Source organism: Podarcis muralis, chromosome 1, assembly GCF_964188315.1.
Source record: "Podarcis muralis chromosome 1, rPodMur119.hap1.1, whole genome shotgun sequence".
Taxonomy (NCBI): domain Eukaryota; kingdom Metazoa; phylum Chordata; class Lepidosauria; order Squamata; family Lacertidae; genus Podarcis; species Podarcis muralis.
In genome coordinates this window covers 73,588,440-73,605,025 of record NC_135655.1, presented here as the reverse complement: position 1 = coordinate 73,605,025, position 16,586 = coordinate 73,588,440, and the positions used below count along the sequence as shown (strand labels likewise).

The 16,586-nt window shown below is 43.0% G+C and overlaps 1 protein-coding gene across 1 annotated transcript in view; it reads left to right on the top strand.

Annotated features, from left to right (window-relative positions):
- TSPAN32 (tetraspanin 32) overlaps nucleotides 1-15,926 on the top strand; it is a 37,458-nt gene extending 21,532 nt beyond the window's left edge. The window contains exons 7-9 of the mRNA XM_028733685.2: nucleotides 9,607-9,708; nucleotides 13,294-13,383; nucleotides 14,232-15,926. Coding sequence (XP_028589518.2) covers nucleotides 9,607-9,708; nucleotides 13,294-13,383; nucleotides 14,232-14,459 — 420 coding nt within the window. The 3' untranslated portion in view covers nucleotides 14,460-15,926. The remainder of the gene's footprint in view (nucleotides 1-9,606; nucleotides 9,709-13,293; nucleotides 13,384-14,231) is intronic.
- The last annotated feature ends 660 nt before the right edge of the window (nucleotides 15,927-16,586 follow it).

Genomic DNA, 16,586 nt, shown 5'->3' with positions numbered 1-16,586 from the left:
GACAGCAGTGACAACAGAAGGCAAATCCATTTCCCATCTGCAGTGGCTGCTTGCCAATTCAAGTTGCCCAAAATGTAATGCCCCGATTGATAGATCTATGAAATTTATTTGTTTCCTAGCTCTGTACACTGGGTGGGTGGGTGGGGTGTTCTCCACAGGCCATAACACACACCGGCCCTGGAATGTGGTCTTCTCTCTCTCCTCTCTGTCTTTCTGTCTGTCTATCTGACACTCTGGCACTCCATCTCTGTAGACTGCTTGAAATTAGGGATGCATTAAATTAGGCCAAGGGGATGCAGAGGACATGCAGAAGACACACCACAGCTTCCCACATGCTGCAGGTTGGCATGGGCAAGTACATCTATTTTGGTTTCAGTCTCTCATTCTTCCAGTCTTAAATTTAGTTCTTCGCATTTCCACATCCATTTGCATTTTTAAAATAATAATAATAATAACTCGTGAAAATTCACTAGCATTTTAATGTGAATTTCCCTTAATTCCCCAATATAATGCATTTTTTAATGTTATTTCCACTAACATATGCATTTTATTGCACATTTTTAATGTACACTTTACCCTAGTATATGCAATTTTGTGCACTTCATTTGGCCGAAGAGCTGCATTGCAAATTCAGGGAAGTACAGATTTCAAAGAATGACTAACCACTAAGTTTTACCACATTCCCTGTTTTCCCCCCTAAATTCTTTCTGCCTTTCAAATATGTTTGGCACTTCATTTATTGTGCCTTCCAAACCAAACGACTTCAAATGGCATTGGAAAGCATCCTCCTAACTCTTTACAGTTGCATTAGAAAGGAGGTATCCCTGAATGTGTCTCTTAAGATTATTTAATGCTTTTCAGACACATTCCTGAGAGGGAAGACAATAGATCCCTTTCTCTTCCTGACGTTCCACTCTGATAACTGCTGAGCAGCCTGAACTGGGAACATCTTCCTAGCTTTTACAGCCTTTACCCCCATGGGATCAGAAAGACCCATTTTGGTTTGAAATGATAGCCAAATATCTCAAGCCAGTATTGAAGAGAACTAAAAGGGTAGGTGGAATTGACTGCCTATTAATGGAAAATAAAACTCTACCAAGGCTTTCATAAATTTTAAAGAAAGCAATAGGGCCAGCCTGTTACTGTGGAAAAAGAAAGGCAGCTTTTTTAAGAGGAGCACAGAGCCTTTTTTCCAGGAGAAGCATAAACTACCACATCATATCTCTCTTAAATTCAAAAGAATTTGGACAAGGTCCTTAAAGCTTTTTTGCACAGCCTAATCCTTCACCTCATTTTAGGGAACTCAAAGTTCTCCAAGTACACACTATCCATAGAATCACTTCATCAACATGCTTATCAAAGAACTCAAAACTTGGTAAGCAGGACTTTGCAGAAGCCATTCTGATTCTTCCAGACAACACTTAGGATTGTCCAGGTCTGCATCCTTCCTAGATGGTTCATTGTCTCTCTGCAGTGGTGGCTGGTGCCCATTGGGACTGGAGAAGAGGAAGGCAGAGAGGCCAATAGTTGGTGGAGCCAGAGCCAATGACCAGGCAGAGCCAACTAATTCTGATTTTATCTCCATCCTTCTCCCTACTAATGGTGGCAATGAAACTAAGTCAGGAGGAAGCTGGCAGCGGGGGGGGGGGGTGCGCACATGCACACTGGTTGATTTCAGACCAAGTTTGATGGGGCAGCTTTAATAGACCATCCTCCACTGTCTCTTTGTAATAAGCCAAGCATGCATGAACTCAGTTAATGTGTGGGTAGTTGGTTGCCCATTATTGTAACACTTTCTCCATTGTCTGCCCCCCTAACCTCTATTTCTGTTTCAAGATCACCCTTGCCATTTTGGCCAGGTGAGTAATATGTCTAAAGTACTAAATTAGTTTTTAGCTCTAGTCATTCCACACAAAAGGTTTTGCAGAGGAGTTTACTCCTCTCAGGATTTCTATTTGATAGGTCTCTATTCGATTGGACTTTTTTTTTTACATACAGAGCTATTCAACCCCCCAATATGCCATTTCCTGTCGTTTCTATAGGTATCTTGGGAAAGTTATGTCCCAGCAATTTTCTTCATTAGACTAGTTTATACCTTTCTTAATTTGCACATTTTATCTGCATCACCTCTCATAGTAATGTTAAATATCATCCTCTTATATTAAGAAAGATGTTGTGGTCAGAGGATCCACTCAGTCTGGGTCTTTTCTTCTGAATAAGGTCAATACAATGGCTTTTGTTATGATATTATTACCATGGAGCAGCAAAACACCTCTGCTGCCTCTCCTTATACCTTTCCCAACAATCGCTTATTGGTGATTAAGAAAACCTTGTGTCTTTTTTTTTAATGGTTTGCCTTCTCCTAAAGCCAGATGTCATAAACAACATTTTGTCCACTATATGCAGTTTATAAACAGGCAATTTTTTACGACAGTTGAACCTTTATAAAGCAATCAGCTGGTAATACCAGCTTTGGCTGGGCTGAACGTTATATTTAATAAATATGTGGAGAAGCGTACGGAGGACAAAATTGGTTTTAGTCCTATTTTTTATATATATATTAAAAATACACTGATTTTTCTTCATTGAATTAGACCAGCTATCAATGTGGAAATAACCATATAAATCAATACAAAAATACAAGACAGACCACAAACCAAGCAACACCACATCCCTATAGCTCTGGTGAATACGATTCATTATTCCAATTCTCATTATGGTCTGTCACATATGACAATAATCGGTGGTGACCTTATTTAACAATTGGGGTTTAACAGGGTAAAAGAGGATGAGTTCAGTGCACTTCCACTGAACACTTTTATTTTCTCTCTTGGCCTTCCTTCCATGGCTTCTCTTCTGTATATCATCCCAGCAGCCTAATTAGATTGTGAGCTCTGTAGACAAGGGAATTAGTGCGCACGCATATATCATATGGTCTGTAATATGTCATGAACCCATACACTGTCACTTTTGAAAATAAAAACAAGAGGGGAAACCATAACATGAATGTCCTTTCACAATAGATTATTTTATTAGGACTTAGAATAGAAAGTTGGCAATTTATTACAATGCCGTCAAAATTTTCATGTAATTTATGTTATGTTTAAAATACTTAAATCATATGCAAGAAGTGGGAAAGCAGTGGTCCAGTGCACTAAGAAAAATCCTCCACAAGCAGGAAGCTGAACTTTCTGCTTTAGGAATTGTTTTAAAAGAAAGAGAAATGTGAGTAGTGCACATTTAATAATAAATGACATAGCCCAAATGGTGTGGTGTAGTGGTTAGCATGTCAGACTAGGACTTGGGAGAACATGATTCGAATCCCCACTCAGCCATGAAGCTCACTGGGTGACCTTGGGCCAGTCGCTCTCTGCCTAACCTACCTAACAGGGTTGTGAGGATCAAATCAGTGGTGGACTTTGGAATCTCAAACTTCAGTAGCACTCTGTGTGATGCTAAAATTCAGTGCCCGCCACACCTATCACACTCCATTCTGCATCATTGTTGCAGCGTCCCCTGTGGTTCCAGCACCCAGTGTGGCCAAACGGCACCTCTGATCAAAGGAGAAGCAAGAGAACCATGTAATAATTATTATTATTTATTATTTATACCCTGCCCATCTGGCTGGGCTTCCCCAGCTACTTTGTGCTCCATGGAAGAAAGATGGGATATAAATGTAATGATGAATGCATGGATGAACAAACCACATGTAGTTGAAAGCAACTGAGGTGAAGGGAGGTTTTTTCCATTTTCCCCATATAGTTCTAGCCAGTGTTTGCTTTAATTTATACACAGCTCATTTGGTTAGCTTAGATATTAATCAGTTGTGGTGTAGAACAGCAGGTTCCATTGGCAAAGCAGGAGCAGAGAATTGTTTATAAAGTACCGCAGCTTCCCCTTCAACTCAAACATACATTTACTTCAAGGTAATCTCTCTTCTTGATTTCAGGGCCACATTAAACATTCCTTCTAAAGACAAGTCAACCCTTTTCTTCTGTAACTTTTGAGGGACATTTACATTATCAATCAGAAAACAGGCGCCTAGTGCAAGCGTACAATCCCCAACCAGTCACAATTCCTGGATGTCTGCTTATTGTGTGTTTTCCAGCCTGAAAATTCCCTTCAAAGGATGCAGGAAAAATATGGCACATCCCTAAGGAAACACAAGGAGAATCCATAGGCTTTTGAGTGATACAGCGATTTCTGCAATGCATAGGCTTCCCCCTTCTTCCTCATTTTTATAAAAATGTGATGAACAGGGCCTATTAAAATGCATCAGGGCTTTGACTCTTTCATATAACATCTGAGGTGGCCCTCAGATGCTGCCACTTTCAAAAGAAAACACTCTAGTTGCATGGAACTCAGAAAATGTACAGCTCTGATCTATGCACAGCTTTGGAGGAAGGAAGAAATACAAGAGCTATGAATCGATAAATTAGTGATACCCCCAGGCAGTGGCGGGCAATCTCCAGCCCATGAACCTAATGAGGCCATTTCCCCCAAGCCACAGGCACCTTCCCTACACCTGTCAGGTGTCAGACAGGTAAATAAGCTGCTCCCTACCTAGAGTGTGATTTGCAGGCACTGACGATCAGCTGATTGTCAGTGCTTTAAAAGCCCTGTGACTTTCTCTGACTGGCTTGATTTCTAACTGCTTAGCAGGCAAAGGAAAATGTGGTGGTGATGTCAGGTGATAGGTTGATGGGTGGCAGCCTTATGTCAAAATGGCCTGTGGAGGTTGAGCAACCTTAAGATCTCCCTGGAAAATACACCCTACCCCTGCCTTAAGGGGGAAAGCTGCATTCCTAGATTCTGGTTGCTTCAGTCTATGCTACGAAAGGGACTCTTGGTTTATTTTGAAGGGAGGAACCTGAGGCTGCTTATGACCCACAGCCTAATCTCATGCAGGTGTGGGACCTCAGAGGGACAGAAGGAAGGTGTGAAAAAGTAGAGAGGCAACTTATGGAGTGATGGAGGCAGTAGTAGGGGAAAACACTCTGCAAACAATAAGTTTAGACCTTTGGCAAAAGTGATCTGTTCCTCCTCCAGCAGCCCACCAAGTGGGGAGGGAGAGGGAGAGGGAGAAGGGGATGGCAGAAAGAGAGAGGGAGATGGGAGTGGTTGCTCTCACTTTTGGCTCTGGGCTTCATGCAGGCCTGAACATTTACTCCTGAGTGAATGCACTCTTGACAGAAAAAGAGCTCTCCACACCTAGTTTATTACCCTTGACCGCCACAGTCAAACAATTAGCAATACATGCATTCTTTAATTTTTCTGAGAGTGGTGCCACACACAGTCGCACAAAATAATTCTGTGTTCAAACAAGTCAGGAGAATTACTTGCACATATTGTAATGGCCTCTGGACCAGACTCTTTTGGGGCCTCTCTTCACATGTGATGCACTGTTGTTGGAGAGCTTCCCGCCAAGTAGCCAGGCCAATCAAGATGGAAGTCATAATGCATTCCAAACAACCCTTGTTCCAACATGTCTCCCGGCTTTGTCTTAGCAGAATTTCCATGCAGAACAGTTTATGCTGTTATTGTTTTCCTTGCAATTCTATTAAATATTCAAGGTAATAGTCAAAATCAATTGAAAAGCAGAAACATATTAAAAACATAAAACAAGACAATGTGTATAAAAATAGGCAATAAAAATCAGCAACTCTGCAATCCTCCATTCAACAAAACCTTGCTGTTGTTTAATTGTCTTAGTCGTGTTCAACTCTCTCTAACCCCATGACTCACTGAATGTAATAAACATGGCTAGGTTAGACCCATTGGTTTTGATGGGTCTGCTTTGAGTAAAACTTAGTTGAATACCATCCAAGATATTTGGTTCATAATTGAACCAAAATTGAGCAACAAGGTGCCTTGGGTGGTCTCCCTGCAGAGGGAGAGATGTTTGGCTCCTGCCAGGGATATTGTAGGCCCTCTCTTCAGTTTACTGGCTACCCTACAACTGAAAATGACTAAATGTGGAGTAAAATAATAATCTGTTTTAGGTTCATTTGGTTTTTGGTTTCGTGGAATGGTTTTTAATGAGTAGTTGCTCATGTATCAGGAGAAGAATCAATGTTGCTGGAGAAGTACCAGCTTCTTCAAAGAGAAACCCTACTTCACTCATATACCTTTTCTAGGATTCATGTCAATAAACATGTGGCTGGGGGTCATCTGGATATACATGAACCTCTAGAAAGCTGTCAACAGTCCTTCACCAAAGGCTTCTGAGGAACTACCTGTTTACACTAGAGTATCCTGAATATGTCTCCATCGCGTCACTGCAACCTCGATAACAGTCATGGAAGGAGAGGGGAAATCTGGTTAATATTATGGCTGAGGGAGAGGGGAGAGAACCTCCCTCCCAAACGCATACTGTTTTCTTAACTCTGAATGCCCTGAGAAGCAGCTATTATCTGTGAAGGGTAAAATACATGAGCATAATTTTTGTACCCTCCACATTTTCCTATCTCACAACTAACAGTGGCTTCAGGCAGAAGATTTAGGGTGAGGAATCAGTGAAGGTGCAAAGGGTTCGCTCCCAACTCCCTATCTCAAGGCCCCAACTGATCTGCAGACATAGCATTAGATCACATACTAGGAACAGTTCTAGAGGCAGCCATTTTTATTGCAGCTGGTTTTTGTTTTTTGCCTCATTCTCCATCTGACTTTTTATGAACACATGGCTAATTTCCCTGTGTTTCTAACAATGCCTGCTGTGCTACTGATTATATTGCCTATAACCTCATGTTTCGCCCTGGGAAGATTATAGGTACACCACATGTCAGGACCGACAGATCAGTCGGTGGGAATGCAGTTGTCAGCTGTTTGCCCACGTAGTTGTGGGAATCAACACACATGCTGAGGAAATTCTGCGTTACTCCACCATCACCATTATGAAGCCACTTCTACAAAAAGACAGGCTGGCAACAAAATGGCTCCCCACATCCTATTTTTATTCCCTTTTGCCTCATTTTGAAACTCTTTAATGTGAATAAGCATGGGGGATAAATTCAAGTTCACTTTACATTTAAAGGTGAACTTGCTTAAGCCATACTTTCTGTGAGAATATGAGAACCAAAAGACACCTACGCTTCAAAATTTGCATTTCTCTGAATTTTGCAGTGCAGTTCTCAAGCCATGTTATGTGTACAAAAATGCATGTACTGAGGTAAAGTGTAAAAGAACATACAAAATGCACTATGTCTGGAGAAATTGCTTTGCAAAAAATGGCGGAATTGCATAGGCATATGGATATATGAGGAAGAATTTGCACCAGATTGCTGGTGAATGCTCACAAAGACTTCTTTTTTAAAATGCAAACTGATGGGGAAATGTGAAGAGCTGAACTTATGAATGGAAAAAATAGAAACTGAGAGAAACAAAAATTTACACATTTGCCCATCCCTAAACACGGCACATGAAAACTAATACTAGAATGAATTTTTAGTACATGCCTAACCTTATAATGCTATGTGTTGAATCTGTGGAGTGCAATAAATATGTGATATGCTTTTTCAATCTGATTTTCTAAATCAGAGATCCTTAATGCCTGGATAAGAAATCCAGGGTCAGGGTTGAAGTAAGAAAGCAGCTGAAATTAGGAGAAACTTCTCATGTGGTTTCAGTGGATGTCTTACCTAACACTCTGATTGCTTCCCTCAATTCTGTTCCCTGCATTATTGAGTTTTCTGCTCTGAAAAGCTACAATTTGCCTTGAGGCCTGCACAAATCAATAGGAAAGAAAAGGGAAGGGTAAAGGAATAAAAGAAATGGAACCCACCCAACTCCCTGATAAAGCCAAGATCAATTGTCTTTCTCTGATTGCTACACAATGATTCAAATTTCCCAGAAACTCCAGTGCTTTACATTCTTCTGAAAACATTTAGGATTTGATTCGCTACTTAATGGGGGTGAAAACAGAGGATCATTGGCCATCATTGACCTGGTTGTATATTACATCCCAACAAGTGGTGAGAATATTAGGTAAAAAGGTAAAGGGACCCCTGACCATTAGGTCCAGTCGTGGCCAACTCTGGGGTTGTGGCGCTCATCTCGCTTTATTGGCCGTGGGAACCGGCATACAGCTTCTGGGTCATGTGGCCAGCATGACCAAGCCGCTTCTGGCGAACCAGAGCAGCACACAGAAACGCCGTTTACCTTCCTGCCAGAGCGGTACCTATTTATCTACTTACACTTTGACGTGCTTTCGAACTGCTAGGTTGGCAGGAGCAGGGACCGAGCAACAGGAGCTCACCCCCTCACAGGGATTCAAACCGCCGACCTTCTGATCGGCAAGCCCTAGGCTCTGTGGTTTAACCCACAGCGCCACCCACGTCCCTGGTGAGAATATTACCACTCCCCTAAATAGTATATCTAGTTGAATGTGTGGTGAATTTATTTTTGCCACTTGGCATGACAATACAGAAGATGGGCTTAGCAAACAGCAACGTGGGAAGTGTCTTCTCTGGCAAAGGCATAATCCCCATAATCAAACAGTAATGTCCAGACACTTGGCTTACTTCTTGGAGACATTTAGACTCTAAATTTCAGAAGAACAAGCAATGTCTGTTCTGCATAATGGTGAGAATCCATTTATGCTTCCCACTGAGTTTGTGGTGATAACCGAAGCTCTAACCATTACTGAAATATGTTTGGAGGTTCCTGTGAGTTCCCTGTTGCAGCAAAGCCAAATTAATTCCTGCTCTTTTAATTTCTGAATCAATCTTGTAAATTTATGTACTTGGGCACATGTTTGTTTTGCTCTGGTAGATTGTCATTCATGCGTTGAATTCTAAATCAGCAGTGTACCAATGGCAAATTTGCTCAGGGTGGTATCATTAGCCTGTGAAACATTTTAAACAAATAAATAAATCTGTAAATATTCATTGCAGTGTTTTCATCCAGTTTCAAGAGCAGGGCTGCTTGCACTTTGAACTAAATGCATTGCAGTTCTATACCTAGTTAACCCAAACACTATCCAAAGAAAGCTGAATTATGCATTATTATTATTATTATTATTATTATTATTATTCTGAAAATTGAGCAAGTTTGCATAATTGAACAGTTTTCTCTGACTTGGTTGCATAATGTGTTCAGGACTGCTAGTCATGGCGTTGGGCAATGAGCAGCAAAGTCTCACTCCCAGCAACTTGGATCCTATTCAATGACCTCTCAGGCTGAAGGCAGCCCTGTTTAGGGAAGTTTTTAGTGACTTATGTTTTAAATGTATTTTTACTCTTTTGTTGGAAGCTGCCCAGAGTGGCTGGGGAAACCCAGCCAGATGGGCGGGGTATAAATAAATTATTATTATCATCATCATCATCATCATCATCATCAGATTTCTGAGATTTTAGCTGGCACTGTCCACACACACTTCTAAACATTTCTTTCATAGCCCACAAGGACTTGAAAGTAGACTTTTTTCAAAGGGAAAACAACTCTGATTCTCAGGAAACTGAATTCTGTACCCTGTGTTATATTGTGCATTTTTTTCTGCACTCGGAAACAATTACAGCAAACCCAGCACAACTGTCTGTTTATGAGATCGTTCCTTAAAGGATGGCTGACATTTAGAAATTCTTCTTATGGGCATGTCTTCCCTTGTAGGCTGAAGATGCCATGATGGATGTGTATGACGTTGTGTATGAAGATGTGAGAAGCAACTCTTCCAACACCAGGAGACAGGAGCTACATACCATCCACAAAACGGTGATCTGCTTGCACATTTTGGTCTATACTCTAGGGGCCGTTCCACAGAAACCAGTTTCTAGGATTTAGAACCTGGTGTTCTTCACCCTCCACACCCTGCCCCCCACCAGGCAGCGATGAGGGCTGGGGTGGCATGCTCCATCCTCGCAGGGGATGGCGGCGCATGCACTCCGGGCCTTTGCAGACAACACTACACTCCTGACTGGAGCACAGGCTATTTGGTTCTTCCCAATGACTTGCCTGGAGAAATGGATTAGCAGTTGGCAAGACCAATGAGGGGGAAACACCCTCCCCCATTGTGGTAAGCATCAAAGGTCCTGGTGAATTGCTGAAATTTTTCCTTGGCTGCCTACACTGATATTGTGTAAGCAATCATGACATAGCACATTTTAGCTTCATTCTATTATGCCCCATATCTGTTTCCAAGTTTGGGATGGAGTTTTGTGTTATCTGTTAAATTCTGACCCCTCTGAGACAGTAGGTTACATAACAAACTCAAAGGCAATTTGCTTTTGCTGGTCCGACCACTAGCAAGAATGAGGCAATAGCTTCAGGTAGTAGGTGTTGGGGGAGCAGTGGCAGTCCCCTGGCGGCTGCTCCTGGAACCGTCCAGCATTTCCCTCTTTGTTTGCTAGATGGCCTGTCCTGAAGCCACTAAGCTTGCCTGTTCACCTCTGGCGCAGTGGAAGATATTATCCTATCGCTAGTGTTGAAGCAAAACTCAACTGCCAATCCAGTTGACTTCTGTATATGGAATAGCGGAAGGGATGCCATCTTGTCCTTTGCTTCAAGCAGTAAAATCTCCTCACTTGGGCCTGCTCAGGACCAAACTAGATGCGACATTGCACAGCTGTTTTTCATTTAACAGATAGCCGGCACGGGAGGGAGATGCTGGACTGGGATTGTAGCTTGGGGAGAAGGAGGGCTTGAATTCTCTGGCCCAGCTGTTGTCCTGTTCGGAATCACACACATAGCCCTTGCAGCTGATATTCACAGTGGGAGGAAATCTCCCATTGGTGGAGCCAAAGGGTTAAAGCCTACCTCTCACCAGGCCACAGTCCCAGTTTTGTGCTTCCTCCACACCATCCCATACCAGCTATTGGTTAAAACGAAAACCCAACTATCTTATGCCAAACTACCCCCATCTAGTTTGGCCCTCAGCCACATTTAAAGCACATACCACCAACACCCCATGCAAATAAGAAGAAGGAAGGAATAAATATAAATGTGGTAACTGTAGTTGGTTGAGAGTGCTGGGAACTGCAGCTCTGTGAGGGGTAATGGGGATGTGCTATAAATGTATGGTGCTACAGCACTTGAATTCCTACTCTTCCTTATACTGCTGCTTATGGAGGAGACAATGCTTCACCAATGAAACTGCCCTGAGAAGAGTAGTAGAGAAGGGCATTCCATGAGCAGGTGGAACTTTGCAGCAGGGAGCAACTCGGAAAGCCCCACCGTTCCTGGAGCAAGGAGCAAGGAACAGCAGCTTTGTGGATGAGTGTAGGAGAGAAAGCAGTGTTGAGGGAATGTTTGTTGGAGAGGGAGAGACAGAGAGGTATGCTTCTCCTCTCCAGATAGCTGACTAAAGGAAATTCCAGATTCTTTGCACTGTGGGAGCTGTTTTTGATAAAGATCTAATTGGAGCCATAGGGGAAAATCAACATGTGCTCTTTTACTACATGGACTCCTCCTTTCTTTTTCCTACACTAACCTTACGTTTTCCAGCATACAGAATTCAAACCCACATCTTGTGTTTCTAATGACAGGGTGGGGGGGCATTAAAAAATAGATATGTTCCCAACAATGTCTACAAATCTACTCTGTGTCTCTGCTACCAATTATTGGGTGAAGACTTGGGGAAGGGAAGAGTCAAGGAAGCACTGTTCTTCCTTGTGCATGCCTAACTCCCAGGGGTGTGTGTGTACAGGACTGCAGCCCTGACCTATTCTGTAAAAAAAGAAAGGCAGCAGAAGTCAGGCTTTGCTTTCTTCCTGAGCCAAAACTGATCAGTCAGACACAATGGCTATGCTATAAAGAAACTATAAAGAACATGTTTTTATGCCCAAGAGGGAATCATCAGGCACCTAGCCAGGGCCTTTATGTTTTTGTTTTTCTTCGTTTGTTTTGTTTTTGACCACCACAGTTTTTGCTGTGGCCAAATGCCATGCAAGTCAAGGTTCAGGTACCCTTAGGAGTCTTGTAGAAGAGGGAATTTCAGCACTCTGCCAGTACTATGATATCATAAGATGTGCCTTTGAAATTCCCAGAGGAACCTGAACTGGCTGCACCCTAGCAGCTGCCTAGCTGATGAAACAAGCTGTTTTTAAAACGATGGTCCTTCATGCCCGAAATAGTATATGCCATCAACGCAAAACCACTGCCAGATTAATAAAACATTACCTTAGGTGATTTAAGGAAATGGTTGATCTTCTCAGACACGTCATCTTTTGTACAGAAAATTAGGTATAAACAGGGGCACCATTTCTGAGGAACCTGGACTGGGGCAATAAAAAAAGCCACTTAGATGACCATCTTTTCACTATCCCAGAAGGTTTTGATAGGACCTCTATGGAAATCATGTGTCAGCTACCACTTTATGGCTGGACCTTAAGGCAATGGTTGCCTTTATTTGTTTTGAAATTCATACTTGTATAATATGGATATACACAATGCGACCCAGCCAGGGATGCATGGTGTACCTGTACTTCCTAATTTATGCCACAAAGTGGCGGGGCAAGGAGGTTCTGTGAGGCTTACATCATACATTGCTGTGCAGTCCAGTAACATCACCACCCTGTTGCATAAGATTTATACTTCCACAAAATGCTTTAAGTATTTGCCAGGTGCAACGTCACAGAACCTGCATCAGGATTCATCTGTTTGCACAGTGCTGAATTGTGCATCATATGAACCAGGCCCTCTCCCATATTCCCACACCGCTTGCAGCTATGCTTCTAAATAAATGCACAATACTTTTGTTCCATTGTGTCATTGGTTGTATTGCATGGCAAATGCAGGACGTGCCAAGAAATCAAGGAAAATACTAGTGAGGTGTGAAGGACTGAGTGGTTTGTCAATGGGAACGAAACCAGTGGCAACTTTTGAAATGCAGTATCAAACTTATAAAGGATGCAAGTGAGAAGCAAAGCAGAAGCATTTGACCACATAATATCATGAATGGAGACCATGAGTGGCAAACAACCAAGTCCCTCCATCAACTTAAAGATTCCACTTGTGCAAGAGAACTTACTCTCCCCCCACCCCCGTGGGTCCACTAAATCTCTGGCATAGATTAAGAATGGGTGTGGCGCTTGCTAAGGGAGAAAAGCAGGGGAGGGGAGTTCTGCTGTACCAATGGAACAAGTTAGTCGGATACTCCCCCCTATGTTTAATCCTCAGTCTGATGGCCAGCTGTTATATCAACCACTGCAGTTATAATAATGTAGGGTTTAAGGCTGAGGAGGCAAAGCCTCTGCAGTTTACCAGTAACAAACCAACAGACGACAATCAAAACTCTTCTTTAAGGGTTTTGTTTGGAAAAGAAAAGCAATAATACGAGTGGTGTTTTCCCCTTTCTTTCAGTTTCTCTGTTGTGGGAAAAAGCCACCCTTTGGAGAAGCAAGCAGGATTGAAAAAGAGATGTGCCAATCAGAAGCTGTGGGAACAGAAAAGGTAAATTATATGTGAGGCTGGGAAGCTCTGCAGTACAGTCAGTTCAGGTTCTTACGAAGCAATTCTCACTCAGCTGGGGTATTAGCAAAACTGGCCTTGTCACTCTGGCACCAAGATGTTTCCTGACATCATCTGGGCTAGAAGTTAAACAAGATGATAGTTCAGGACACTTTCAGTTCTATGAAACACTTAATAACAACAACAACAGCTGATGCTACTGCTACTGCATCTATATTTATATCACACCTTCGCTCCAGGGAACAAAACATGCTGTATGTGGCTCTCCTCCTCCACATTTTATCCTCGCAACAACCCTGTGAGGTAAGGTAGGCTGAGGGTCAGCGACTGGTCCAAAGTCAGTCAAGGAGCTTCATAGCTGAGTAGAAACTTGGAGTCCTGGCTTCCCAGATTCCAATCTAACCATGAAACCACACTGGCTGGTATGAGTATTTTGAGAGGAATTATTGGAAGGCAGAGCACTAATTTTGTGAGAATGTGAGAGCCCTGCTGGATGATACCACTCTCCATCTGAACAGACCAAACAGTCCATCTAGTTCAGCAGCCTAACTTCCAAGTTAGTTGCCAAGACAATGCCTCTGGGAAGACCACAAGCAAGACATGAAGTCCTTATCCCACTGTTGGTCTCAAGCAGCTTCTGTTTGGTGGCATACTTCCTCCAAATCTGTGAGGAGTTGGGGAGGGAAACAGAGAACCTGATCCTCTCTGAATTTTTATTCAGAAGTAAATCCCACTGTATTTCAATGGTGCTTACTCCCAAGTAAGTGTGCATAGGAGTACAGCCTTCATTTATTATCTTGTCCTCTAAGCTATTTTCTCTCATATTTCAGGATTGCCTAGAAGAGATCCAAAACTTCCTGAAAAAACACATGACTTTTGTCTCTGTGCTGATGACCATTACAATTTTCTTCATGGTAAATATTTGTGTTCTCTGGTATCCTCCTGTTTTCCCCCTTAATCAACAGAAGCAGAAGTGCAAATCTAGCTTTATGGATGGCAGCATAATTCTGCAGAAGTGGCAGCATTCTGCCTCGCTAAAAACAACAACCCTTTTCTAATAAGTCACAGGGACCAAAAGAGCTTAGTTATTGGGTGGGAACCTAACCCTTAGTATAAACCTTCCAGTTGCTTCACTGGAAATAAGCTATCTGTGTTTAGATTTCATGATGGACAGTGTTTTCATGCTTTATGGGCACTATTTCCTGGGAGGTGTGTCTACCTGGAGGGGGAGGAGCAAGGTGGGTGCTGTGTGGGCACACACTGGTGTATCCAATCCAGTGCTCCTGCTGGTGTGCCCATGCATCTCCGTCCTTGCCAGAATCTCTACCCTCCTGGTAAGTGGCAGTGACAGCCCTGCCAGGAGGCTGTTGCTGCAGTTCAGCTCTGCCCCTGTCAGGGACTGGGCAGAGGAGGGATGGTGGAGACTGCCTCCCCAGCCAGACCCTTACAGAGAAGAGGAAGACAGTTTAGCTTTACAACAGGGGTTTGAGGGAGGTAACAGCTCAGAGGAAGATGAGGGGGAAAGATGGGAAATACAGTGGTACCTCGGGTTACATATGCTTCAGGTTACAGACTCCGCTAACCCAGAAATAGTACCTCGGGTTAAGAACTTTGCTTCAGGATGAGAACAGAAATCGTGTTCCGGCGGCGCGGCGGCAGCGGGAGGCCCCATTAGCTAAAGTGGTGCTTCAGGTTAAGAACAGTTTCAGGTTAAGAACAGACCTCCAGAACGAATTAAGTACTTAACCTGAGGTACCACTGTAATGGGAGAGGAGGAGGAGGAAGCACCAGTGGGGGCGACAGCTGACGGACACAATGTCTTTAGAAAGAAGTCCAGACTGCCCCTCCCAGAACCCAGCAAGCCTTGAAAGTAGGAGAGCAAAGAGCTCCAAGACAGAGGGCACTTATCAGCATCCGTAGGCGTTTTCTCTAATTTGGCAGTGCACAACTGGCCATGCTAGCTGACACCATCCTGTAATAATTTAAGAATGTAAAAGCCTCTATCCTCTCCCACCAAAGGGGCATACATCTCTCCCTCTGTTTCCCTCCTTTCCTCTCTCAGAAACAGATTTCTAGTGAGTGGCATTGATTTGCAGGTGACTGGTTTTTGCCAGGAGGATGTGGTTTCAACCCCAAGGATCAGAGTTTCTGTGCTCATAAGGACTGAGTCTTCCCATGCAAGTTCACTTGCCAGTTGAGTTGTAGCAAGCAGCTGCTATTGTCTGTGCCAAGTTGGCAGTAAATTTGAACAACAACAAAAGCTGCTTTGATGATTACTCTGAAACTGTGGAACCACTCCCTGGAAGAAATGAAGGAAACTACCTCTCAGCTGACTTTTCTAAAGGGTTTTTTCTTCCTTGTACACCTTTTTACTAAAGACCATCTTGTTTCTTTGACTGTTACATGGTGGCTGTTATATGGTAACTTATATGGTGGCCCCATATTATTTATAGATTTGATTGTATTGCATTGTATTTTTATTGCTTTGATAGAAATCGCTTTGAACCTGTAGAAAAGCAGTAGAGAAATACAGTGGTACTTCGGGTTAATAACTTAATTGGTTCCGGAGGTCCGTTCTTAACCTGAAACTGTTCTTAACCTGAGGTACCACTTTAGCTAATGGGGCCTCCCGCTGCCACCACACCGCTGCCGTGCGATTTCTGTTCTCTTCCTGAAGCAAAGTTCTTAACTTGAGGTATTATTCTGGGTTAGCAGAGTCTGTAACCTGAAGCGTCTGTAACCTGAAGTGTCTGTAACCCGAGGTACCACTGTACAAGGTGTCTAGTGAAGTTGTTCCCCTCAACTTCTGCAAGGGAACTACTTCTTCTCCTCCTCCCTCCATGCACCCCCACCCCCAAATTTGTCCTGAATTTCCCCCCAAACCTCCAGAGGTTTGGGTTGCGTACAGAGAGAAGAGAGGGAGGGGAAGTTCCACTGCCCAAGTGGAAGGCCTTGGACAAATGTAACTATTGGACAGAACCCATTATAATTAATTAATTTCTTTTAAACAACAAAAATGTTTTTAATTGTCTTTCATTTATTTACCTACCCTAGGTGTATGGGATGAGCTTAACTTTGTTCCTCTGGTACGCCATCCACTTTAAGAAGAGTTTGGATCGGAAGGGCAAATACACGCTGCCAAAGCAATAGGAATTTGGCTTTAGACTTCTGCACCACCAGGGGAA